General features: G+C 38.6%; 1 protein-coding gene across 1 annotated transcript; it reads right to left on the bottom strand.

The window, feature by feature from the left end:
• Nucleotides 1-69: 69 nt before the first annotated feature.
• TKFC (triokinase and FMN cyclase) lies at nucleotides 70-27873 on the bottom strand. The gene is made up of 17 exons (XM_039344278.1): nucleotides 27419-27873; nucleotides 22904-23093; nucleotides 22617-22727; nucleotides 22358-22539; nucleotides 19818-19896; nucleotides 16899-16988; nucleotides 15042-15076; nucleotides 14885-14969; nucleotides 13642-13731; nucleotides 11379-11495; nucleotides 10515-10634; nucleotides 9171-9308; nucleotides 6957-7063; nucleotides 5378-5481; nucleotides 4968-5001; nucleotides 2365-2454; nucleotides 70-1879 (listed from the first exon to the last, which is right to left on the bottom strand). Exons 1-17 carry the CDS (start codon nucleotides 27422-27424, stop codon nucleotides 1721-1723), a joined length of 1737 nt encoding a protein of 578 aa, XP_039200212.1. The 5' UTR covers nucleotides 27425-27873; the 3' UTR covers nucleotides 70-1720.
• Nucleotides 27874-27922: the final 49 nt, after the last annotated feature.

The following is a 27922-nucleotide window of genomic DNA, read 5'->3' as shown; positions in this document are numbered from 1 at the left end:
AATAGCTGAAAAATGTTTTGAAACAAAGTTAGTTTAAAGGCTTTATTTGGAAATAACCAGACAGTGAAAAAAAGTCTTATGTATATTTATTCTTCTATATTCCTTTTGAACATTTTCCTTAACACCATTTGTTTTTTCCAATTTAAATACAGGTAGTTTCACTTAATTATAACTGTGCACCTAGCTTTCATTCTGATTATATCGAATGAGTTCTTGATCATATAATTACGGTAGCAAAATATTTTAAAATGGTGCCTGCAGTTATCTAGATGAAATAACTTTGGGTTTTTGTGGCAGATAATATGACAGAAGTTACCTTTGTATACATGGGTCCTTGGCTGCCAGAGAAATATACCTGATAATTTCTTTCAATCTAAACTGTAATGCATTCTTTGTATAGCTGCTGCTGAAAATAACACCCACCTACCTGCCACATAGAAGATCTAATGTGTTAACCAGCATGTTACCTGAGTAATAATATACTCTACAATCCTGAAAGAGTGTTTTTTACTTATTTCCAATCCCAGCTCAAAATGCTTAAGTCCCAGCCTTAAGAATGCTAAATTTTATAAAGACGAATTTTTATCATCACCTGAAGCAAAATAGACAACCTTGAAAAACTCATCTGTAAATAATCCCCTTTATGAAGTTCCCAAAAGAGAGGTCTGGTCGCCAAGCTTCCTTTAATGTTATTTAGGTACTAGCTAAACATTTTTAGCAGGGTACATTTTAATTGATTGTATAACAGCTGAAACATATTGCCCAGAGGGTAAGCAGTTCAAAAATCCTGATGTAGATTTATGATGCCTTGTACCCAAAGAGGATCCCTGTAACTATGAGAATGTTGAGTTACTATCGAGGCTAAAAGGCAGATTATTTCAATTATGAATATATAGCAATATTCTTCTCAGCATCTACATATGTACAAGCTAAGTTAAATTGATCTGTTCCATATTTATTTAAGCTATATTGTACGCAAATAAATATGCGGTAGTTTAACAAGTGTGATGATTGCACTTATGAAATTGTGGGGCTCTCTGTGCTCCTCGGTCAGGGAATGGATTTAACCAGTCAATCTTGTTTCTCTCAGTGGCCAGTGAGATCTCTATGTGAAATCAACAGACAAGGAACAGAAATAGCATTCACTTTGCTCAACAACTCTTTAGATGTATACTGTGTTGATGTATTAATTTCAGCAGCTCCAGATGGTTTTTTAAAAAAAATATCTAGACTACAGTCATGGTCTATGAAATATTTTATAAAGATTCTGGCATACTACTTATACACCTGGTATCTAGAGTTAGAAAATCTTTGCATATATTTTACTTAGCTGTTCAAGCTATGTTGCTACACTATTGTTTGAATGTACCACTACATAGCTTCGACAAAACTTAAAACACCTCTTGTGTACAGCGAAGAAATGCAGTACATAAAAACTTGAACAACTTGAAAAGAGGACTCCGTAACAGTCAAAATATAAAAAGCATGAAAAAAAACATAGACCCCAGCCAAACATATAAACATAACTCCGTTCTCAAGCATGACGTTTCCAGAATAATACCAAATAATGTGCAAGAAAGCTTTGTAAGTTAAAATAAACTTTGTCATGCCAAAGGTACCAGGATTTAGTAAGACCTGCACAGCAGGGATAGAATAGTGATGGGACATTTAAACTAGTACTAAAATGTGATTTATATTAAGGAAGAATATCATGACGTTACTATGGTTTAGCCTGTAACCCTTCTAGCACTGCCCGGAGAATGGCTGCAGCTGCTACAGCACCAGGATCGGGCTGTACTAGGTGAGCTGAGCTGATATAACTGGCTCTGCCTGCAGCAGCTTCCATATTCTTCGTAGATTCAGCAGCAGCCTCTGCCTCCTGTAAAAAAAAAAGCAACATAAACAGGTATACTACAAACTTGTTCTTTATATAGCTATAACACTAGATATAATACAAAAAAGTTTCACATCTCAGTTTGTAAACACAGACATCATTTGGAGTCTAGATCTCTTTTTTTTTGTTGCTACAGCCTTTACCCTGATGCCGTTAATACTTATAGTTTTTGATTATCGATTTTAGCTGATTATCAAAGAGCACCTCTGGAGGAAGGAAGAATCTTTTAAAACAGCTCCTTTCAAGGGGCTGGCTGAAAAGAATGCCAATTCCTTGAAATCATGCTTTGCCCAACCTGGACCTTTCCCCTTTCCAGAAGGCTCCAAAGACTTAACCTCATATCTGTTCCTATGCTTTGAAGAAGCACTTCTCCAATAAAAAAACAGAAAGGTAAACTGCATGTTCCTCATCTTCGCTCTTACGAGGCAAAAGTGACTAACTTTGAATTGCATATATGCTAATAAACTCACATTCACAGCCTTGGCCAGAACCTCCATCAGATCAGCCTTAGGTGTCTTCAAAGCTTTGAGTACTTTTGCAGCAGCCCAGAGTGAATCCAGCTAGGCAAGAGATGAGGAATATTAGACAAACAATAGTGGCAAGATTTACTATTCTTCACTGGACATAAACAGACCCTTTGAAGAAAATCTTCAGGATTTGCTATAGTTGGTAAGAAAAATTCCAAACATTTTCAGTTGAAGTGCTGGCTCTGACAGAGAGGGAAAATACCAACTGGAAGGAAAGGGGGAGAGAGAGGAAAAGCTGTATAAGTAGTCCTCAGGTTACAATGACAATTGGGACCATGAATGCCTTTGCTAAGCAATGTAGTTGTAAACCATAATATCATATGAGCATATCACTTGGTCATAAGCCCAGGTCTGTGCAGGTCATTAAGCACAAAGCAGAGGAAGTCCCAGGCAAGGAGCGTGGGAGGCCTTGGGAAGGTTGCACACATGTATAGGAAATGCTGTGGGCAGGAGAAAAAGCAGTAGGAGTGCCTTGTAACCTTCCCTGCTAGTTTCCCCATTGACTTTGCTTGGTGGAAGCCAATAGGGAAGGTCACAAATGACTTGGCCCGTCTTGGCAGCAGTGGGAGGAAGATGTTAAAGGTCAGCTGGGATGGCAAGGTAGATGGCAGAGTGGAGGGCAGACTGAAGGAGAAAAATGGGGGGGAAATGGGGAGGCAGCTGAAGCACATACTGCGGTCATAATTGCAGGTGGGCTGCTAAGTGCCCAATTTTGATCACCTAACTCTGGGAGCACTGCAACAGTTGGAACTTTGAGGACCAGTCATAACTACCATTCATTCAGCACTGTTGTAACTTTATTTTTTTATTTATTTTTAAAATTATTTTTCACTATACACCATACACCCAAACAAACTTAAAATACATAAACATAAATCTTTTCTTTTAACAGAACAGTACTATACATTTTAAGCATTCTTTACATCTTATTTACATTTGATGTACATCAATAATTATGTCTTTTCCTTTCTCTGTTCTAGCCAATTATAACATTTATTCCAAATTTCATAAAATTCTGTCGCCTCCTTGTCTTTTAATTCTAACGTAAGTTTATTCATTTCTGCGCATTCCAAGATTTTGTACATAATCATATCATTTGTGGGAATATTTTCACTCTTCCAACATTGAGCATATGCTATACAAGCTTCAGTCAATATGTGTATAATGATATGTTGGAGTTGTTTTTCCATCTTTAAATTTATTATGCCCAAAAGAAATAATTCTGGTTTAAAATCCATTTGTATCTCCGTTATCTCCTGTATCCAATCTCTTATTCGTTCCCAATAATTTTTTGCTTTGGGGCACAGCCACCACACGTGATAAAATGTTCCTTCTCTGACTGTTGTAACTTTAAATGGTCACCAAAGTAATGATCAGAATCCAAGGACTCCTGTACATATGTAAAATTACCTATATGAGGCTATGATTACAAAACTATAGCATATGGCCCTGGAGATTTAATATTTAGTATACACTTAATGTATACATTTAATACAGTCTTGCCATGTAGAATCTCGGCAAAAAATATAACTGAAAAAAACAGTACAGGGAAATCTATGAAATATCCATTAGCAGAATAAAAACTGTGGTCCATATATTTCGAAGTCACCAAATTTGTAATGTATATTATCAGAACTTAAACTTTATTCTTTTATATGGATCAAAAAAGCACTTGGGAAACTGAAAGTGTGACTAAAAGCAAGCATGTGCACTGAAGAAAATAGCACATTGGTTGAATACACAGAGATAACTTATTAGAAACTACAAATCTTAGCTTTCTATAAAAAAAAAATCAAAAGCAGCCCTAAATCTACCCAACTATGCAGAAATCCATTTCTTACATCCAAACTTGTTTTCACAGTTTATTCTTTACCTCCATGCTCCTTCTTTCCTCCACTACCTCCAACAATGACACCAATTATAAAACTAATAATTGCTGTTTTAGTAGTTAACAGATTAAGACTAATGATTTTTTTTGAAAAGCTAATTGCAGGTTGTAGGAACAGTTATAACAATGAGGAATAAAATGCGTCATTTTGTCTTGACTGTACAAAAGTTAAATTGCAAGGTGATCTATGTTCGGGACACCTGCGGGGGCTAGTTTCACCTTGGAATGTTAAGCACAATGGTGGCACAGTGGTTAGAATGCAATATTGCAGGCTAATTCTGCTCACAGCCAGGAATTCAATCCTGACTGGCTCAAGGTTGATTCAGTCTTCCATCCTTCCGAAATTGGTAAAATGAAGATCCAGACTCTTGGGGGCAATATGCTGACTCTGTGAACTTCTCAGAGAGTGCTGTAAGTGTAAAGCACTATGAAGAAGTATATAAGTCTACGTGCTATTGCTAATCCTGCAAAACTGATCTCCACTACCCAATGTCAATAAACCTCCCCAAGTGTAAATGATCCAATTACTCTACTAGCATAAAGTACTTCACATATGTTATTATCGCAATTAGTACAGTTAGTGAAAGAAGGAAAATATGGCTGCCATCATGGCACTAGCAGAAGTAATTTAAACAAAAACTTAGGATAAATTTCTTACCATGGTCCTGTCTCCAGGTGCAGCTCCTCCATACCTGTCAGAGGAAATATTTATTAGTATAGTTTCTACGATGTGTGGGTAAACAGCTACTCCTTGAGTAGTTCATATAGCATATTTGTAAAAACTGGCCTTGCTTAATGCAAGCAATTAAACAAGTGATAGAAAACACAGAAGTTTGGGGGAGGAGCTGAAAGCCATACCGAGGAGCTAAAAGCCATAGTAACAAGATGATGAAACAAAGTGACTGGGATCACATCATACACGTGAATAATATTTCCTCACAGTAGTCCTGGTTTACTTTCTGTAAAAACGATGTCACTCTTAGATGTGACAACACATGAAATGTTATGAAATAAAAAAGTAACATATATTGCTTATATTTCCTCAGCTATAATTAGAGTTATACTCACCGCATCATAGCATTAATACCAGCATCCATTGCTAAGGACCAGGCTGCTAAGTCATCGTCAGTCCTTAGAGACTGAGCAGCTGCTGTCAGAAATAATCCATAGAGCTGCAAATAAAATAAATGTATTCTAAGTATTTGCTGATCTCTACATTAAGCGGCTTATATAAAAAATATGAAAATTGCACATATAGAATTTCATGATTACAAAAGATAGTATCTTGTTCTGTACATTCTTCCATCAACCTAACACGTGTAGATCTAAGAAGTCCTCAGTTTTTCCAGTTTATAAAGTAGTATATTGTTTTATTGCAGTCTACTAAACTAGACAAATCTAGACAGCATACTAAACAGCAGAGACATCACCCTGCCAACAAAAGTGCATATAGTCAACGCCATGGTTTTCCCAGTTGCAATGTATGGCTGTGAAAGTTGGACCATAAGAAAGGCTGAGCGCCAAAGAATTGAAGCCTTTGAACTATGGTGCTGGAGAAGACTCCTGCGAGTCCCTTGGACTGCAAGGCGTTCAAACCAGTCAGTCCTAGAAGAGATCAACCCCGACTGCTCTTTAGAAGGTCAGATCCTGAAGTTGAAACTCAAATACTTTGGCCACCTAATGAGAAGGAAGAACTCACTGGAGAAGAGCCTAATGCTGGGAAAGATTGAGGGCAATAGAAGAAGGGACGACAGAGAATGAAATGGCTGGATGGAGTCACTGAAGCAGTAGGCACGAGCTTAAATGGACTCCAGAAGTTGGTAGAGGACAGGAAGACCTGGAGGAACATTGTCCATGGGTCGTGATGGGTCAGACACGACTTTGCAACTAACAACAACAACAAACTAGACATCTGATTTACTTTGGCCATGTCATATTTGCAAATTCATTGCAGAAGTCAGTGATGCTAGGAATGGTTAGTAGATCAAGAAAGAGCAAGCAAAGAACTTGCTGGCTTAATATAATCAAAGCTGATACAAGAAGCTGTACTCAAAGGGGTAGAATGGAGAGCACTTAACTATAAAGTCACCAAGAGTTGGACAGGACTGAATGGTTAGAACTAACTATATTGTTTTTAAATGGTTTGACTCAACTATAAATCTGAGCATTTTATTCTTTTACCAGTTTTCCTAAAAGGCAACATTATTATAAATGCATATTTTCACATTTGATTATATTTCTTAATCCAGAAATTAAAGATTAAATTCTCCTGGGAGTTAAGTTTGATGCCTAGTAATTTGAAAAAAAAAAATCCATGTACACTTCTATGTACAGAACAAAATAGAGTGGTTTGCTATTGCCTTCTTTCAAGATATTATTTCAATTTCTCAATTAAACTGAGATACACCTTGGGATTTCCTAGAGGTTCTCACATCCAAGTATTGCTCAGGTCCTTGCTTTTCTTTTCTTTTCTTTCTTTCTTTTTTTTTTTTTGAGAAAATTTGGTCTGGCACTGTCAATTAAATTAATAATTTAAGAAACGTTCTCAATTTCTAACTGCTTTCTTCCAGATTAAACACATAAAACCTAGTAGTTCTATTTGCCTTTCATTTTCAACTAACAGCTAATCCACTTGGCCAACACTCACCGCTCCTGATGAGCCTCCCATCTTTTCCAGGAGCAACTTGGCTAGTGAAGAGAACAGTTGATAAGGTCGCTGAGGCAGAGCTTTAGCATCTAGCCAATTCTGGATTGCTGAGGAAGCAATAGTCATGGTTAGACCTGATAATCCTCTAGCTCATGGCTTTTCAACCTTTTCACCCATTGTACCACTTTTAGGATATGGCAACATCTGAGTACCACCAGTTGCCTAGCAAGGTGTCAAAAACTTGATGACCAAAAAAAGTGATAAAGTACAGGTAATCCTCGACTTACAACAGTTTGCTTAGTGACTGTTTGAAGTTATAACAGCATTGAAAAAAGTGCCCCCCCCAAGCCACAGCCGAGCAAGACACCTGCCTGCCCACCCAATGGCGCTCTTCTTCCTGTCCAAGGTTTTCATTGTTGTGAGCATTTCTCTTGAGGATTGGCAGCGGGGGTGGGGTGGGAGGTATTTGGTTTTTATTCCCCCCGTCTGCTGGTGGTTGCAGCAGGTTTTGGTCACTTCACATGACCCTGGGACACTGTGACTGTCATAAACATGAATCAGTTGCCAAGCATCTGAATGTAAATCACAAGACCCTGGAGATGCTGCAACATTCCAGCTGATAGGCGCTTCTTCTGGGCTCAGCAGAAGCATCAGGATCAGTGCTACTTTCCAACTGACTGGTGCTTCTTCAGGGCTCAGTGGAAGTGCCAGGATCAGCGCCAAGCTCCAGCTGGAGCCTGGCGCTGATCCTGGCGCTTCCGCTGAGTCCTGACAGCCCTGCAGCACCAGCCGTCTCTCGCTCAGACTTGTGCGGTGCTGCCACCAGTTCAGCTCATTCCCCTCCCCCACTACCACTTTTCTAGGATGATCACGTACCACCTGCCAGGTGCCAATGTACCCTAGGTGGTACCCATACCACTGGTTGAAAAGCCCTGCTCTAGCTGGTGTTCATTTTATATTTTTTTAATATTAATTTTTTAAAATTCCCTATTTTTAAGCAACAAGTTCCAAGAACGATTATTAAACAGGAAACTTAGCAGATTTACAATAAGCTGTCCTGACATCCATGATTTGGTATGGTAATTTACAGCACCAGGAGAAAAGATACAAAATCACTCCAGAAGTAGGAAACTTTCCATTGCCCTTTTCATCCCAGTTTGTATTCAACTACTGGCACACTTGAGGATTCATTTAGCAACAGATTCAGAAAAGAATGTATGGAGGTCAGGGTTGAACTGTGGAGTCTTTGATGGTCTCTGAGCTTGGTTGTTTGTTTCCAGATGTTTCATTACCCAACTAGATTAGAGCAACAATATTATCTAGTTAGATAATGAAACATCTGCAAGCAAACAACCAAGCTGAGAGAATACCAAGGATTCCAGAATTAGTAACAATTGAAAAATCTTTTCCTCTCTTGGGCAAAAACACAACTGCTTTCAAATTATTAATCTTAATGTATCCATAATATACAATTCAGAGTATATATAATCTCCAATTCTGACAGAGGAAGAGCAACAGCTCATATTCACTATATTGTTTTTGTTTTAGAGAAAACAGCAATAGCATCCAAAGCTAGTTCAAATTATGAATACTTATCAATTTGTTTTGCTCATTTGCAAGATCAATCATGTTTGGTCTGATCCCCATCTTCACCCTTCCATCCTAATTTGTCCCTGGTTTAAGTACAGCATATACACAAATTCTATTGTGTTTAGGCTCCATTTATGACCTTTACCACTTCTCCAACTCTCTGCCTCCCCCCATCTAGATCATAGTTTGGAAGAAAGCTTTACTCTTCTGGGCATACAGCTTAAATCTCAGTTGAGATTCTTCCCTCATGTTTATCAAGCACACAAAAGTTAAAATTTGTTCACAGTCTGAAATACAGCGATCTCTGTAGCCTTAGGTGCGGTTAGGATATTTCATGATGTAGCATGATTTTCATTGCTCTAACCAAAAATGAACCAAACTTTACAAAAGAGCTCAATGGAATTCAACACTGGACTTTTTAAAGAGAAGTCCAAAGTTGTCACGTGATATAGGTTGATGCCAAGACTTAGAGCAAGGGTGTCAAACTGCCGACCTGTGGGCTGGTTGCATCATACGGAGGCGCTGCCCACCCCACCTCCAGCAATGCAAAAAAATACCTCGTGACACGTCACTTGATGCAGCGAGTTTGACACCTGTCGCTTAGAGTATGATGAGAAAACTAACCAATGGCAGCCTGTGCATGTGTGTTGCCACAATCTCCATCACCTGCAGCACGGTCAAGTTCATTGAGTTGCTCCTGTAGGCTAAGCATTTTAGAGCACACACACTCCAGAATCAATCTCATGTGAGGAGAAGATGGCACTAAAGGGAATAGAAACTATTAGTTATTTTCTTGCAATAATGGTAAAGTTTCATACACTCCACCTTACATAAGTATCAATGCTGGAATTCATCTCTGTTTCTTGTGAATATATGTATAAAAAGATAATATCTAACTACACAGTTCACTTAAGCAAAACCAATCACTTTAATCAGAAAGTTATTAAAGAAATTTAAGTCTGTACTGGATGATTCATAACTTATTTACTCGGTGAATGATGAAAAAAATAAAACTTTTGTAAAAAATTATTGTGTTTGAAATGAATATTCTGCGTGTTTGTTCTATAATTCTCAAGTTTTGCAATACTGTAGCCACCTAAAATGATAAAATGAATTTGTGTGACTGCCCTATATAAAAAAAACTATTTCATTGGAATTAGAGTTAGGCAAGAAATAAATATTATTTTTAATAACCGTTAATCTAGATATCAAATAAAACAATAACTTTACAATTTAGTAAATAACTGTTACATTGGAAATCAACAATGACACACCAAAACCCCAAACCCAATTTCAAACCTTATTCTTTAATGGGAAGAATTATTTTGATTGCTTTGGCATAATTTCTGAAAGGGCGTTTCCTTATCTTAAATTAGCTTCATTTTAAAATGCTGCAACTTATAGAACCCTGACAAACTTGAATCTGCTTTTGGCTCTCTTCTTCCCACAGAAGACAAAAATCGCAGACCATCTTCTTTCCCTTCCCTTTCATTGTAATTCCCTCTGCAAAGTGAGCATCAGTTGGAGATTTGCATATCAGCCTTATGCTCTTTAGGTAGAATTGCAATTCTTTTGAAAAGAAAATGTGGTGTATCTAAACAAAAACAAAAATCATTCAACCAGAGCACTGGAACCAGACAGAGACAAGAAAAGTGCTCTGGCAATTCTCTATTGTTCCAGAAGCTAATATACATGTAATCCGTCTGTTCTACTACGTCACAAAAATATTAGAGGGCTAGGCTCAAGCAGAGATGGAAAAGAGAACAGAACTCAATGCAAGTCTTACTGACTTGCATTGATATCGATTAAATTCTATTTGTCCCATCATGATAGAGTGGTGCCTCAGATTTTTTATTCCCATTCTCTGTCTCTACCATTACCTGGAAGCCTGGATCAGTCTCGGCTGATGGCATGAACATAGCATAGCAGAAATTCCATTGTAGCTATAATAGATATTTCAGACTGTACCTTTTGCTGGGTCAGGCTCTTCTTCCTTAGAACACACTTTGGGTACTATCATCTGTATTTTCTGTCTTGTCACGGACATTCTGGCAGGTTTTAACCAGGCAATAGCTGTGGTATCTGAATCTAGGAATTTAAATATAATTGTGGACAACAGCTGAAGATAATTTCACAGTCACAAAAGAACATCAAAAAATGAATTGTTGAGAATTCTCACCAGTTTTTTTTTCTATGTAAAATAGAAACATATCTGGGAACAATCCCCAAATAATCAAATCCAGCACAACAGAAGCGAAGAGATACTATTCTCTATATAAATAAAAATGTAAATGTTCGTTTGCTCAAAATCTTAAATCTCCAAAAGTTCTTCACCGATTGTTTGAAATTTTGACACAACGTTGCATTCGAATTCATGCGTGTTTTTATATACCTATATTATATAGATGTCACACCTGTGACAGGTAAAAACATGCTTTTTGTGAAAAACAGCGCCATCTGTTGGACATAAAAGCAACACACGCTACAATTTCAGACAATCTCTGTATCTGCAGACAATGGAACAACAAAAAATATTGTATACCCACAATTAATGTGAAATTAAACATACTACAAACGTGCACTTTCTCTTTTCTTTCTTTTCCATTTAACCAGACTGAGCCACAGCAACGCGTGGCCGGAACAGCTAGTTTAAAATAAAAAGATACAGTACACCACTGAACATGCTAGGTATGAATCTGCATTGTGCATGCCCCAAATGTCAAAAATACCATTCTGAAGTGATGGTTCCACAGATATATTCTGATCCATTAACTTACAATTTACTTTCCCCACTAAAGCAGTGGGAAGGAAACCAACATCTAAGAAAATTACCAAGTAGGATCAAGAGTTCTTCATCCACCTGGAGAAGGGTAAGGGAGACACCTGCCATTTCCAATGCAGTCATAAAGGAGCCAACGTAAGTCCGGGCAACGTGAAAACCTCTGCTCTCTGCAATGATGAAGCAAGGAAAACTTGAAGCATTCTTCAGGGTGAACAACCAAAATGAGAAGGAAAAAGAAGTAACTGTCACGAATGAACCAGATTAAGAAAAATGAAAATTATATCCTTTTTAAATAATGCAAAGTTTGGGAAAACATGAGAAGGTTAATCATATATAAGCAACTGAAAAGTAAAGAAACCAGTCCATAAAATTTCCAAAGTGATGTCACTACAAGAAGAGGAAATTCAATACTTGGGTCTTATGAGATTCAAAGACCTCATGAACGGAATTGATTATGAAATATGGGTTCCTCGGTACTCTCTGAGCTTGGTTGTTTCCTTGCAGATGTTTTATTACCCCACTATGTAATATTATCAGTGCTAGAAGGTTATGGTTATGATCATGGAGTGTTTTATTTTTTAGAAATGCCTCCCTCACCTTCATCTCCAGAAAATAAGGAGGGTTGTGGGGCCTTTAGAACAGCCTGGAGGTATCAAAAGTGCATCAATAATTTTTTCCTCTTTCATGTGATCCTGAACCTCTAATTTTTTTTCTCCTTTCCCAAATAGGAATAATCCTACTTGAGGCAGGGCAATATCCATGTCAGGCCTATTTACTAATGGAATTTAAAAAAAACAACAACCCGCTATCAAGATCCCCCTTGAAGAACTTGTGCTTTTTTTGTTATTTCTTTTTCAAGTGTGAATTCAAGTTACAAACATCAATTCATTATGAATATACAAAATTCCTATCAGACAGAGATGAATATAAATTAACACAGATTATCACAAAGCATTTTTAGACAAAAAAACAAGTAAACATGGTATCATTAGATAAAAGTATCAGGATAGTATGGAAGAGAAAAGTAATGTATAGGTATGCAAAATATTGCCTACAAATTAGACATGAAAATTCTTAAAATTTAAAAAGTTCTAGAACACTTTTTTTTTTTAAAAAAAGAAGCGGAGAATCTCGCAATGGTAAACCTGAAATTTGGTGGTGTGATTTTCAAGTACAAATACATGAACCAAAAAGCCTCCCCCCAAAAAACCCCAGAGCAAAATTTCAGCTCTCCCATTCCTGGTAATCAACACATCATTGAATAGCCTTTTGCAAGTTGGAAGGATGAGTTTCTATCCCCAGACCAATGAAAGGTGTCTACTTTTATTGTAGTACAGTAGGATATGAGTTTTGGTGGGAAAGCATCCAATAATGTTTCTGTTAAAGACGGTTTGATGAATAGTTTACTGGTTCCAAGGACTGCTTCCTTGGGAATATAACTAACCCCTGGGCCAGAATAACAGTTACTGTGTATTTTCCCCCTTCCTTCATATACCGTAGATAATCAACTATTTGCTTGGAAACAGCTTTTATAGTATTCCAGTTGTCATGCTGCTCCAAATATTATGGGTTGATTTATAATGCAGTTGAATCCCAGTTTCTATCCAGGTTATGTTTTAATTCTATCAACATTAACTATATGCTACTAAAACTATAATTCCTGTAAACTTTAATGGGGCAAAAAGGTGTACCATAGGACAAAACGTTTTGAACTAAAATACCTCAAATGAGTTGATTCAGAGAATGTGTCCAAAATCCAGGACCCATGACTCCCATGGAATTGAAATTTGGCAAATTTTATAAATCATGTTATGACATAAACATTATCATAAAATAGTTTATGATATAATAAAATGTCATTAAATATTTCCTGTGTTGATATTTGACTGTGTAATATAGTTTAGTATGGGCTATTTTCAAGATACACTGTATCTCTGACTGTATCTCAACTTTTCCGATTAAGGGAATTCACTAGAAGTCCTTGTTGAAGGTATTGAGGAATCTGATAAGGAAATATCTCTGAAATGATGACCCAATAGAGAACATGTTGTCTAGCTATTTCAAAATAGGATTTGTGTATTTATTAAATTAAATCTTACATACATATTAGGTTAATAAATGTAGCCAAAAGATCTTGGCTGTTTATATGACAATGAGTTTAATCCCAAGTAATTAAAGTGGAGGTATGCAATGCATTCAAAGACGTGAGTACTTTGCTGGTAACTGGATGTTTGTTTTCCTTTACTACTACTACTACTACTACTACTACTACTACTACTACTACTAATAATAATAATAATAATAATAACTTACCAAGAGAACAAACAGCAGACCCAGCTACTATATTCAACTCAAGATAGGATAATCCACCCAGGTTGTTCACTACCAAGACCACAGAAGCCTCTGAAAGCCAAAGCAAACATTGGTAAAACTGAAAGGTGTTTCTATGGCCTGGAAGCCTAATATAAATGTAATCTGCAAATATCAATACACAAAGGATGCTAGATTCGTACATATAGTCATGGTAATAGTCACAACGGTCAAAATGCCCCTTGGATTCCTACTCACATACAGGTAATCCCTGACTTACGAATGTTCACTTTGAAGGTACAATGAAACCCTCTCAAAGGTACTTATAATCCTAATTAAAAGTTTCAATCCTTTCCCCCCTCCCCGCAGTCATGTGATCACATTTGGGCTTTTGAAAACTGGCTCACATGGCCATTTGCAGCATCCAACACATCGTGTATGACATTTTTTTGTCAAAAACTAGCATTTACTGTACTTCCATTCCAAAACAGACATTTTGGACAATGGGCTTGCTTAATGACCACAGTATTTGCTTAATGACAATGGTGTTCATTTAATAACTGCCACAAAAAATGTCATAAAATCAGTTCATTCATGTGGGTGCCTCGATTTACAACCACGGTGACATATGGACTCTTTATGAGCACTGATGATGTTACCTGGCTTGAGTAATGAAATGTCTGCAAGAAAACAAGCAAGCTCAGAGAGCACCAAGCACCTCTCATTTCAACCCTGAGCTACATCCTTTATTGGTATGGTAACATATAATATAAATTCCTGGCTGCAAAATTTCTTAAATTCCTGTAAGTCAAGGAATATCTGTAGTAAATTCGCCAAAAATGCTGTTGTTCAAGTAAAAATTAATTACATTGATTGTATGTATGTATGTATGTATGTATGTATGTATGTATGTATAGGTCTTTGGTTATTCGGGTTTTCACCCGCGTAAAATTGGAAGTGTCTTGGCGACGTTTCAACGAAGTCCCATTCGTCATCTTCAGGCTGGTGTTTTCAGCTTCGTGCTCCTCACGAATGGGACTTCGTCGAAACATCACCAAGACACTTCCAATTTTACGCGGGAGAAAACCCGAATAACCAAAGACCTACATACAAACACCCGCGAAAACCTCAGAAAACATATATATATATATATATATATAAAATATAAATAAATAAAAAAGAATCATTACCAGTGTCTTTTGAGAACTTTGGGGAATAATAGGTATGTCAGTCCAAAGTTACTCACTAGGCCTAAGTTGTACATGAGAGGCATTGGAAGGGTTGGTCATGTGATCCAGCATTATGTTGACTATCTGATCTGCTGTTGCCATCTGTGAAAACGACACATGTTAGTGGACAAGTTTACACTTCTAGGAATATAAAATGGGTCATAGTCAACTTACCTTTATTCTGCGCACACCTGCTTCACCGTGGATTCCTGCAGGTAAAACAAATTATCTTCAGTTTTTCTTTTTTAACTAACAAAAATAACATTAATAACAAAATCCTAACCACTCTTTTATTAAACATTAGAATTTTTTTGTATTTATACCATTACCAGCAGATTTTAAAAATTATATATTTTAAAAAGAGTAGCAAATCGACAAAACAAATACAAATACATTGAAAATAGTAAAGAAAATGGGAAATACAAATAAAGAATGACATATTGACATGAGCAGATAGTCCTGAAATCTGGATCATGTAACTAAAATATTCTCAGACACCATTAAAAGCTTATAATAGCATAACATATTTCATTTCAATTTTCAAATGAAACAAACTTGACTAAAATTACTTTGTTAATACAATTCAAATCATTAAAAAAGAATAAAAAAGTGATAAACAATACACTAAGACAGTGGTGGCGAACCTATGACACGGGTGCCAAAGGCGGCACTCAGAGCCCTCTCCATGGGCACATGTGCCATCGCCCCAGTCCTAGGCCTTCAGCTGGGTTTTATAAAACCTTTTCGCTTTAGGCCTCTGCCGCCGTGTACAAAAAAAAAAAAAAAGGTTCAATCAATCAGTCAATTTCGACTTCTCCCGGGAAAAAAAAAGATCTTGTGAAGTTGGAATTGATTGATTGAACTTTTTAGTCCCACCCAGTCTGCTGTTACCACCGCAGCCATGCCCACTCAATGGTCCACACCCACCCAATGGTCCACACCCACTCGGCACCCAATGATGCATAAGTGGGTTTTGGGTTGCAGTTTGGGCACTCGGTCTCTAAAAGGTTCACCATCACTGATTTAGAATAATAATTGACAAACTGAAATATATTTGGTTTTATCCCAGATAGAAATAATAATTCTTGTATTAGTCTGTCCATAATTGATAAGCTAACAATTTGGCTTGCTTCTTGCTTTTTTCAAAATATTTTCAAAAATATTTTGTCTAGTACAGTTAACTTTTTTGTAAGGTGCATTTATTTCTACTAAATAAAACTGGTTCTGTATTACTTTTATCTTTTGCTCTATATTCAAAATTGGATTTAGTTTCTTATTTATTTCTAATTATTTAAAATCATTCAACAATATATTTTTCTGCTTTTGGACAGCTTTTTTTTCTGTTTGACGTTAAAGAAATCTCTCATGAATGCTTTACTAACTTCACTTGTTATAGTTAAGGAAATCTTAGAAGTTAAATTTATCTGGAAAAAAATTTCTTTTGACACATCAGTTTAACCTCAAAGCAATTTATACTATAGAAGTGAGAGTAATAACCACATCATTCCATCAATAATACATTCATTACAACTAACTACATCTGATAACAGGCATGCAAAGATATAATTTCAACTCAAAATTGGAAACATTCCCAAAGAGACTGCATTCATGATGCCATTCTAAAGGAGGGGATAGACCAGTAGTTCTCAACCTGTGGGTCGGGATCCCATTTGGGGTCGAACAACCATTTCACGGGGGTCGCCAAACAATGCAGTCCGCCATTTCCCCCCCCCCTTTTCCTTAGCTGTGCTACTCCCTTTTATTCTATTGGCTTTTGAAAGCCAATAGAATAGACTCTCTTGAATAGAGTCTAATTCTATTGGCTTTCCAAAGCCAATAGGAATTGTCCAGGCTGTCTCTGCCCTGCTGAGTCCGCCAAAAGTCCCATTCTGCAAACGGGTGCTCCACCAGTTGAGTAGTCCTCGACTTACGACCGGTTGAGTAGTCCTCGACTTACGACCGGTTGGGGGTTGCGGCATTAAAAAGGTTGAGAACCACTGGGATAGACAAAAGTGATATATACATTCTTACCTAAACCCAGCTCAAATTCATCATCTGCAAGCTGGAAAGTGGGTCTGGATCCTGGGACACTGCAGGGGGACAGACTTATCCCAAGAGTGCCTATGCAAATAAAATATATAAAAAGAAAAATGCAGCTATACCAGATAGCATTCAGCATCAAGTAAGAAAATAGATTAACAAACATACTTATCATGTTGGAATATGACACACAATTCCAAACAGTAATTTCACTGTGTAGCATGGAATTAGGAAAAATGCCATAGTTGGATAAATACTATTTATATTACAATATCAAGTATATCTTTTAACAAAATGTATTATTGCTTTAGTCTATTCATCTAAGGAAAGATATGCGTAATATTTACATTCCATAGGTTTCTCATAAGTCCTGTCAGAGAACCTAAATCTAAGAGATTATGACTAACCTAAAGTCATCTTTTAATAAATTAGATCTGTAGTTGGAATTCAAAAATCTGGAGTGGGTTATTTCCTCATTTCAATTTCTACTTCTACACATTACCCTTGCTTATCAATTATTCGGTCAGCAACTGTTTAAAATGGTAATGGTGATGAATGAGGGTACAATCCTTGACTGTTGCTCACCCCTGAGGTCCTGTGCTTGTGATTGAAGTGCTTGACAATTGCACTTATGAGAATTGCAGCATCCCATGGTGGTCTGAATGCTATTTGCAACTTTCCCTGCCGGCATCCCACAAAGTCAATGGGGCAGGAAAAGTCACATGTTGTTTTGGTAAGTTTCTCTGGTCTTCCTGCACTTGTGCTGTGCCATCCACCCCTTGGCCTTCTTGCAGGCATGCACAGCCTGTCCCAGATCCATTCCCAAATCATGAATGGCCAGTGGTGGCCCTCCTCTAGCCTCCGCGAACTTATGAATGGCCTGCACCAGCCCTCCCTTTGTGGCAATAAGGGCAATTGAATGTAGTTATAGCTGTCCTTACAGTATAGCATCTGCAATCACGTCCCCACCTAGGTAAGGAGGGACCGTGGGAATACTTTCAGTTGGATAAAGTCACTTGGATTCACTTGGAACTGGAATCTTGCCTGGTTATATGGGCAGAATTTGACTCTGTATGCCCTGTTAATACTGTATAGACAAGGCTTTAGTGCTATGAATTTAGCTATCTGAATTTTAGATTCTTGTCTCTCCTGGCTGATTTAGCTCTCTTGGGAAGTAATAGACAGCTGGGTCCAGATGATAGTGAACTCACCTGAAAGAGGGAGAGGTTCCATGTATAGTGAAAAAGGTGATTGTCTATCCCCTCCTTAAGAAGCCATCTCTGATCCAACAGATGTGGGCAATTTCTGTTCTGTAGCCAATCTTCCTTTTGGGGGGAAGGTTTCTGAGAAGAAAGCTGTCTTATCATTCCAGAAAGCTCTGGAATAAGCAGATTATCTGGACCTCTTTCAATCAGGATTCATGTTTGACCACAGTACTGAGATGGCATTGACTGGACATGTCAATAGCCTTTGGCAGGTTACAGATGGAGATAGGGCATCCATCCTGGTCCTCCTTGGTCTCTCAGTTACCTTCATGCTATCCCTCAGGGATGATTTAGGACAGTGGTGGCGAACCTATGGCATGCGTGCCAGAGGTAGCACTCAGTGCCCTCTCTGTGGGCATGTGCCGCCATCACCTCAGCCCCGCCTCCCCCCACGGTCCCTTCATCAGCAGCCCCCCTGGAGAGTCACCCCTGAGCGTGGCCTGCACGGAGCAGCGCAATCAAGGACATGGCAGCCAGGCAGCAGGGACAAGACTGCCCTTGCATCCTGTCGCACACAGTTGATACTGCGGGGCGCGGGTGGAGGTTGTAGCTGCCATGGCGCTGTTGGGCCACCTGGGCGATCGAGTTGTGAAGGTGGTGAGTGGCCCTGAGGGTGTTCAGAGCAGGGGGTAGTGCAGGAGATGCAAGGTGGGGGCGGGGGCGGTTTTGGGGCACTCCGTCTCTAAAAGTTTCGCCATAACTGATTTAGGAGATTAGGAGTGCTAGGCACTGTATTACGATAGTTCTCTTCCTTTCTCCAAGACCAGTTCCACTTGATGCTTACAAAGGAGAACAGCTTGAACTGGAAGCCCCCACTTTATGGGATGCTTCAAAGCTCTATTCTCTGCCCACTTCTATTTAAATCTAAATGAAGCCACTGGGAGAGATCATCTGTCAATGTGGGTACAGTATCATCAGTTTGCTTTAATTTCTGCTTTAGACTGACAAGCAATGCCACTGATGTCCTCTTCTGATACCTGGAGGCTGAGAGTGACAATGAAGGAGAACGGGCTTTGGGTCAACCTTGAGTAGCTGTGGTTTTTAAGGCCACCGAGCTCTGGAGATTTTCCATATTTAACCCTGCCTGCAGGTGTACTTCCCCAGTTAGAGCTAGTGTGCAGTTTGGAAATACTTTTGGACTTATGGTTCCTGCTTGAAAAATATGTGGCAGCTATGGCTAATGGAGCTTTTGCACAGGTTTGTCTTGTTAACAGTTGCACCCATTTTTGGAGGCCTTGATCATGGTGATTTAGGTATTGGTAACCTCCTGCTTGAATTATTGCAATACACTCTCTAGATTTATATGTACTACCCAGAGTCACTGGGTGTCAGGCAGGGTTGGGGCTACCCTTGAAGATCATTTGGAGACTATAGCTGGTTCAGAATATAGCAGCATGGGGAGTTTTTGGCATCTCTTGATACACACATATAACATCACTGCTCTGAGAGCTGCACTGGCTACCAGCAAGCTTCTGGGTCCAATTCAAGCTGCTGATCACACTTATACAGCCCTATATATCATAGGACCAGTTTAGATAGATAGATAGATAGATAGATAGATAGATAGATAGATAGATAGATAGATAGATAGATGATTTACATTCAGTCCAGAGACTTATTCTAGAAAAGGGAAGTGAACACGTACCCATTGCTCCTACAATAGCAGTAATTCTACGAACAATTTCATTCAGACCGATACCTGCCTCAGCCAATGCTCCAGCCACCTAAATATAAACAGGAAAAAATATTACATGGAACCCCCAAACATAATGGTTGTAACATGTCACATTTCAATTCTGTACCCAAAAGAGTATGTGATGCTTCTCTTCTAAAACAGAAGGAAAATCTTTGTGAATAAAGTGTTAGGCTGTGATTCAGTGAAAGTACCATCTGCTAGAACTTATTTGAAATCTCTACACTTTATCTCTCCAAGAGTATAATAATTTGTAGTCTGAAAATTTAATAATTCCAAGATAGAATGCTTCTCTTTTAAGGATTACATTTGTTTAAAAAAATGGATTTATTTAATGGGCTTTACTTCCACATATTGCCTCTTGGGACTGTTTCAATGTAGTTTGAAATAAATAAATAATACATTAAATTCATAAAAACCTTTTTCCTATTACATATGTGCAGAGTTGTAATTTAATATATAGCAAAAACCCATTATAATTTTTAAAGTTGTTTTAAAATGTAAAAATGTAATTAGTGCAATTAAATTAAATTTTCTTTTTCCTTTCCAATGTATCTTGCCTCCAATTTCATTGCTTATTACTTCTTATTTTTTCTGTGCTTTGTACAATGTTGAAAGAAAATAGCATGATGTGTATATGTATTATATGAAGAAGTTTTATTCAGACAAAAAAGAGCTCATAAAAAAGTAGATGAAATACAAAACTAAATAAAACATTACTAGACAACCACGTGATTTTTTTTAAAAAATATGATTATGTGCATTTATCTTCAAAGTAATAATAGTTGGTTATAGTAATATCCTGTTTTCAGATTTTCAATTATAATAATAATAACAACAATAATGATGATGATGTTGGAAGGGACCTTGGAGGTCATCTAGTCCAATCCCCTGTTCAGGCAGGAAACCCTATACCATTTCAGACAAATGGCTGTCCAGTCTCTTCTTAAAAACCTTCCAGGGTTGGAGCATTTACAGCTTCTGGAGGCAGGTTGTTCCACTGATTAATTGTTCTAACTGTCAGGAAGTTTCTCCTTAGTTCTAGGTTGCTTCTCTCCTTGATTAGTTTCCATCGGTTGCTTCTTGACCTGCCTTCAGGTGCTTTGGAAAATAGCTTGACTCCCTCTTCTTTGCGGCAGCCCCTGCGATATTGGTGCTATCATGTCCCCCCTCATCCTTCTCTTAATTAAACTAGACATATCCAATTCCAGCAACCGTTCCTTATGTTTTAGCCTCCAGTCCCTTAATCATCTCTGTTGCTCTTCTCTGTACTCTTTCTAGAGCAGCGGTTCTCAACCTGTGGGTCGGGACCCCATTTGGGGTCGAACGACCATTTCACGGGGGTCGCCAAACAACGCAGTCTGCCATTTTCCCCCCCCTTTTCCTTAGCTATGCTACTCCCTTTTATTCTATTGGCTTTTGAAAGCCAATAGAATAGACTCTCTTGAATAGAGTCTAATTCTATTGGCTTTCAAAAGCCAATAGGAATTGTCCAGCTGTCTCTGCCCTGCTGAGCCCGCCAAAAGTCCCATTCTGCAAACGGTGCTGCAAGTTGTCTGCAGCGAAGGCGAGCTGTCTGGAAGTTTCTACCCCTCCCTGCTGAGCAACTACTAAAAATGTAAGTAAAAGAGGGCCAGGGGTGGGAGGTGGGAGGCCGGCGGGTGCAGGGAGGGTTGCTGGTGCGCGTGGGGCCCGGCGGGTGCCTTACCTCCCTTGGGCTGGGCCAGCTGGTGGCCCAGCCGGTGGTTGGCCTGCGCCGTCTCTGCCGCTTGCCAGCTACGCCCCAGCCAGCGCAGAGGGCAGCACCATGCATGCGCGGCACTCCCGGGCAGGGAAACTCCTTGACTTACGACTGGTTGGTTAGTCCTTGACTTACGACCGGTTGGTTAGTCCTCGACTTACGACTGGTTGGGGGTCGTGGCATTAAAAAGGTTGAGAACCACTGTTCTAGAGTCTCAACATCTTTTTTACATGATATGATATAATCTTTTAAATGATATGATATACTCAGTTACATACAATTAAGGAAATACTGTATTTTAAATGTCACAACAATTGTACAACTCTGTTTATTTATTGATAATTTATTTCTTTATCCATTATTTTTCTTTTTTCTTTAGTCATTATTCTGTTCTTCCGAATACTTCAATAAATTAAAAATAAGAAAGTCTGTGCTAAAAATGTATGAATTTTTGTAACCATTAAGAAACATCAGCAGAAACAATCAAATTAAAAATGTTTTACGTATATTTTCTGAATAGTCTCTATCTTTAAATCTACACAGAAGTTTACAAAGTTTTCTCCATATTCTCAAAACTAAACTTAGTGGTCTGTCACCAAATACTGATGCTGAAAGTCTGCATGCAATGAATAGCAAGCACAAATAAGACAAAGTACTTCAAAAGAATGTGTAGTTTGAGATGGCTCTTGTACAAATGAAAGCATAGCCAAAGACAACATTTGCCTTCTGATTAAAGATGGATGACACTTACCTTATGTACAAGCATTGTGCCACATAGACCTCTCCTGCCAGCCTTCTTCTTGGTGGCAAAGGCAGTGTCATCACCAATTATAACCATCTGCACAGAAATTTCTTCTGCCTGTGCCTGTTCCAATGCCAGCCCAAAATTCAGGCGGTCTCCTGTATAGTTCTTCACTATTAGTAATGTCCCAACTATAAAAGAAAGAATTAAATTTGTCTTCTGTTTCTTATCCAGATGGAATGTCAGTCCACCAAAAATGCTACCATACCTGCTCCGGCTTGTTTCACAGTCCGAATTGCTGCTAAAATGCTACCCACTGCAGGGGAAGTGAACACTGGACCAGCGACCACCGCAGTGAGCATTCCTCTTCCAATGTATCCTGTGGAAAAATAATAGACAGGATGGCATCTTATCTACACTTGGAGTATCTCGTATTTTGATTTTTCTACGAGTCTACTGATGACTCAACATAAATCAGCCAAATGAATCCCAGTCCAAGCCCTTACCCTTTTGTGTTCAGGACTGAAAAACTTTCCAGAACCCCATCCTACTAACCTGCATGTGCAGGCTCATGCCCTGATCCACCTCCAGAAATAAGTGCAACTTTGCCCTCTATATTCTCTAAATCAGAACGTAGTGCCACTCTGTGTCCATTTAGAAGTTGAAGATTAGGATTGCATGCCACTATTCCGGCTAATGAGTCATCCGCACAACTCAGAATTGTGTTCACTAGTTTCTTTGAGCCCTAAAAGAATGAGACATAACAAAAGAATTCACATATATTTGTCCTTTTAGAGAAAGCAATTCCAAATGTGTAGCAGCTTTAAAGATTAACGCATTTATTTAGATGTCAAAATGAATCATGATTCTCCTTTGAACTACTAAAAACAAAACATTACACAGCTGCTTATTAATACACACACATAAACCTTGGAAATTATTTTAGGATAGAAAAAATTCAGATATTTTATCACTTGAATTTGAATTCAGTCAAGATCTTAGGGACTATCCATAGGCAAGGTATGAAGTAGAGATGTTTGATTCTGCACACGTCCATGTCAACATGGATTCCACAATAATCACAAATATCCAACAAGACTTCCTTTCCCCACATTCAAGATAATTGCATTTACAGGAACACAAGAGCCCTGCTAGATCAGGCCAACCCATCAGGTACAACATTCTATACCCATAAATCCAAGCAGAAATATGTCAGAAGCTCATGAACACAGATGGTTAGTTTTCTTCTGATACTGGCAGCTGGTAAAGCACATAGTCTGACATTCAGGAGGTAGCCAGGAGCCATCAAGACAAATGAATCTTTTCTCAATAAACTTGCCTAGTTCTATTTTAAAATGGTTACAATGCTGGCCATATTATCTGATTACAGCAAATTCCACAGTTTAATTCTACATTTTTAAATTAATACTGCATTTTTAATAACTAGAACTTTCTGCATTCATTTTAATGGATGATTTAAAATCTATTATTTTGAGAGAGAGAAACTATTATCTCTATCCCATTTTCAATACTACTCATTATCTTTATCTCATTCACCTTCATTTTAAACTAATATCCCTTAACACTGCAATCTTTCCTTTTAGACAGTGCTACTTTAACTTCCCAAACATTCTCTTCTATATTTTCCTGCTGTGCAAGATATGGAGAAAGAACTACCCACAGAATTCCACCTCACAATTATTTCCTCACAATTATTTCTAAGTGAAATTCAATTTGTTATTGAAATTGCAATTTGTGGAAATAAAAAGGAAGCAGCTTACTATTTCCACTCACAAAGGCTCTCAAAATTACAGAGTTGCCAATAGAGGCTAAAATACAATTATTTTGTTCTCCTGCAAGGTAGTATCCTGCAGCCTGCCAACTATTGATTGGTGAGTAACCTGTGATTATTGGAAGGGGCGATAACTGCTTTTTGCCACTAGAATTGTGGCAGATCATACCGTGCCATAATTGCATGATATATTGTGCAACTGAAACAATTAAATCTTAAATGCTTTTAAGGGAAAACAAATACCGATGTGCAAAGGGTTCTGTGCATGGAACAGGTAGGGTCGGATGATCTGTTTCTGAACTAAAATTCAAGTGTTGGAGTGGAAACAGATTCAAACTACTATTATTCTAGTACAGATGCTTCACAGAGAATAGGAAAAAGCCACTGCCAATGTCGCAAGCACAGCATATCCAACTGGCCCACCAGCCTATTAGCCTTCCCAGCACTTTTCTTCTTCCCCTTAGCCACCAATATTTTAGCTACAAGCATGGTACATCCAAAGATGGTGGGGTGGAGAGGGACAAATGTTGCCACACTTGAAACTGAAGGCAATGATTGCAATGGCTAAATGGAAAATGAAGGAGTTAGGAAAATTATTGGGCTGATGAACACATAGGCTGTGTTGAAGAGTAAGATACAAAGTTCATCAGTCTTTCCATGCTTAATAACTCTGGATTTTGTCTTGACTAAAATCCAGGACAGTCAAAATGTTCTGGTTCTACTAAATTACTCTCTATCTAGATCGGCAGAATGTTTGAAACACATTTTTATACAGAAAATGTTTCACAATTTATGCACACACTAGAAATAATGCATGTAGCCATAAATTAGTACAGAGACAGCTTTGAAGAAAGTATTTAGCAGCTATCACATAAACATTAGCATGGTCTGAAAAGGGGGAGGGGAAAGAAAACTCATGTTTACTATGCCTTGATTCTCTTTGGTATAAGATAGAATGGAGGGGGAGAGACTTTGTCAGGTTTTCAAGATTTTGTTCTTAAACATAAGGACTTTATATTTATTTATTTATTAATAAAATTTATATGCCGCCCAATCCCTAGGGACTCAGGGCGGCGTATAGTAATCCTAGTGAGTCTCTTTCTTGACCTGGCCAACTTAAACGGCTGATAGTATGCATATCACGCTATGTCATAATATGGGTTTTTGGTTTTGGTATATAGAAAGTCATATGGTCTCAGCTACTGTATTATAGAAACCATAATTATGTAATGGTGTATGAGTCCAGTTAACAAACATGGAAAATGTAAATCCAGCCACAGCAGTGTTGTATATCTATCCAATAACTTTTTCCTTCCTTGCCTATGACATTACAGATGTTCATCTGGTCCCCAATGCATCAATTGGGCAAATTAAATGGCTTTAGCTATTCTGTAGTGTTTGCCCTTTTAAGCTGGCAACAAGCCATGCCAATTTTGCAATGGGTGCAATCTGATGCAATTTGCTAATGATTTAGTTGGGGTTACAGACCTCTAGGGGATGAGATCGCCCAGCATAAGCTCTCCCCTTTGTTTCCTGAGCAATGTCTCCCAGGATCAATCTGCTTTGAACGGCTGAAGTATCTAATTTTCCAATCTCAATCTTCACTCTGTATCTCCTGGTCTCCAAGCTATTTTCTGGCTCCAAAAATTGGACCATTGTGAACAGCAACTGACTGGTGATGTCAGTGTAGGAATTGCATGGAGCGAGCTGTTTTTCTCTCATGGCTGCTTCATGGAACAATCCTCTTCACATTTTAAATTGTTAGGTTGATTTGAAAACAGCTTTGGTATTCGTCTGGAATAATGCCAGATCTGTGTCCAAAGGCTAATCATCTATTTCAGGCATGGGTTTAGCATTATTGTGCTATTCAATATCAGATGATAGTCAGACTTCCTTTGAATGCACCCATACAAAACCAGAACTAATTTGATAGATGGCTAAACACAGTGTCCTAGCGTTGGCCCAAACTCATCTCCTTCGTAGTCATCTTAAGGAGAGTGATTGTTGAATGTTTTCCTGCTGGCTGGTAATTTGGCAATAAGGGAGGAAACAGAGCTCCATTCTAATAATGTCAAGTAGTTCAGTTGCACAATTTAAAAAAATACAAAATGTGTCCTAAATTTTATAATAGTTGGCTTGTGAAGCATGTGGTTTTTTTGATTACTTTTATACAACTGGTCAAAATGCTATTATTCAAGCAAACATACGACTTGGATAGTCACTGATAATGGTATTCTGTTCTTGTGTTACAGATTTCCAAATGTTTTGTAATTGTTGGTTAATGTTTATACATAAGGTGAGACTGACAACAAATTGTTGCAATATTGTATCTTCCTGTTCATTGTATGGTCAGCCCCACTTTGCTTCATTCCATTTTTATTTTACCTTCTTAGGTCTCCTTCTCATTTGTTTTCTATCCATCATCTTCTAATCTAATTGCTTTAATATTGCCTCTCGCTGCCAGTTTCCTTATTGTTTTGCAGTTTAACAGTTAAGAATAACTGCTACAAACATTTTCATTAATATTGGAAGAGCAGACAAAGCAGAATACTGTACTGGAAACAGCCAGAAATTCAAGTGCCAATGTATCCATCAAGTGCACCAGATGAGCTGGATTTCTAGTCATTCTAATACTTCTGGCATTTTAATTTATACACTACTCAAAGGAAAGACTTGCTAAAGCATGGTTCTCAACATGGACCATATAACTCCAGGGGAGCTGTGCCATTTTTCTAGGGGCCAAATATGAGATAATTCAGATAGTGAAGCCTTTTTTATACTAATGCTAAGAAAGGGGTCCAGAGGTGATGAGGCTCAGAAGGGGACCATGAGCAAAAGAAGACTGAGAATTCCTGGACAAAAACATAGAATAATAAACAGAGTTGGAAGGGCGGTCTTAGAGGTCTTCTATTCCAACTCTCTGCTCAAGCAGGAGACCCTGTACCTTTCCAGACAAATGGTTGCCCAGCACTCACAACTTCTGAAGCCAAGCTGTTCCACTGGTTGATTGCTCTCACTGTTCTCCTTAGTTCTAGCTTGCTTCTCTCTTTGATTAGTTTCCATCCATTGTTTCTCATCTTACCTTCTGGTGCTTTGGAAAACAGGTTGACCCTCCTCAAATATTGGAATACAGCTATCATGTCATCCCCCCACCCACCAAGTCCTTCTTTTCACTAGACTAGACATACCCAGTTCCTGTCACCGTTCTTCGTATGTTTTAGCCTCCATATGTTTTAGCATCCCCGTCTTCTCCTTCACCCCAAAATATCAGGTCTCACCTGCATGATGTCCCAAGTTTCAGTTGTAGAAGCCAGCAAACTACCTGGTCGCCACAATAAGAACCACCTTTTATTCCACCCTTTCCGACAGAAGGGATCGAAAAGGAGGTCGAGCTGAGCTCACGAGGACCCTCCACGGACTTTGACCAGGAATACAAATGTTGCGCTGGGCCAGAGAATGAAACACACGCGCGCCCGCCTGCCAGGGAGGGGAGGAAGAAGCTCATTGGTAGAGCACAGCGCGAGCTCTGGCAGTTGGCCGTGGGGGTCGCCGCGTCGCGCACGTACTCGGAATAAGGCGACGCACCGCTAAGGAAGGAACAGGAGAGCTGGAGCCCAAAGGACGATGCGTTAACATGTTATGAGCATTTTGGGCCCCCCTTCCCCCCTCCAGCTCGCTCACACAATAAACGGGTTTTGGTAGGTGCGTGCGCGCACGCGCATGGGATAAGGGCAACATCCGTCCTCCAAAATTCGCTTACTCCGTTCGGGCCGGAAGAGGGC

The sequence above is a fragment of the Crotalus tigris genome, unplaced genomic scaffold (assembly GCF_016545835.1).
Source record: "Crotalus tigris isolate CLP2741 ecotype Arizona unplaced genomic scaffold, ASM1654583v1 scf7180000017899.1852299, whole genome shotgun sequence".
NCBI classification, from domain to species: domain Eukaryota; kingdom Metazoa; phylum Chordata; class Lepidosauria; order Squamata; family Viperidae; genus Crotalus; species Crotalus tigris.
Note: the sequence above shows the minus strand (reverse complement) of the source record. Positions and strands in the feature narration are given on the sequence as shown.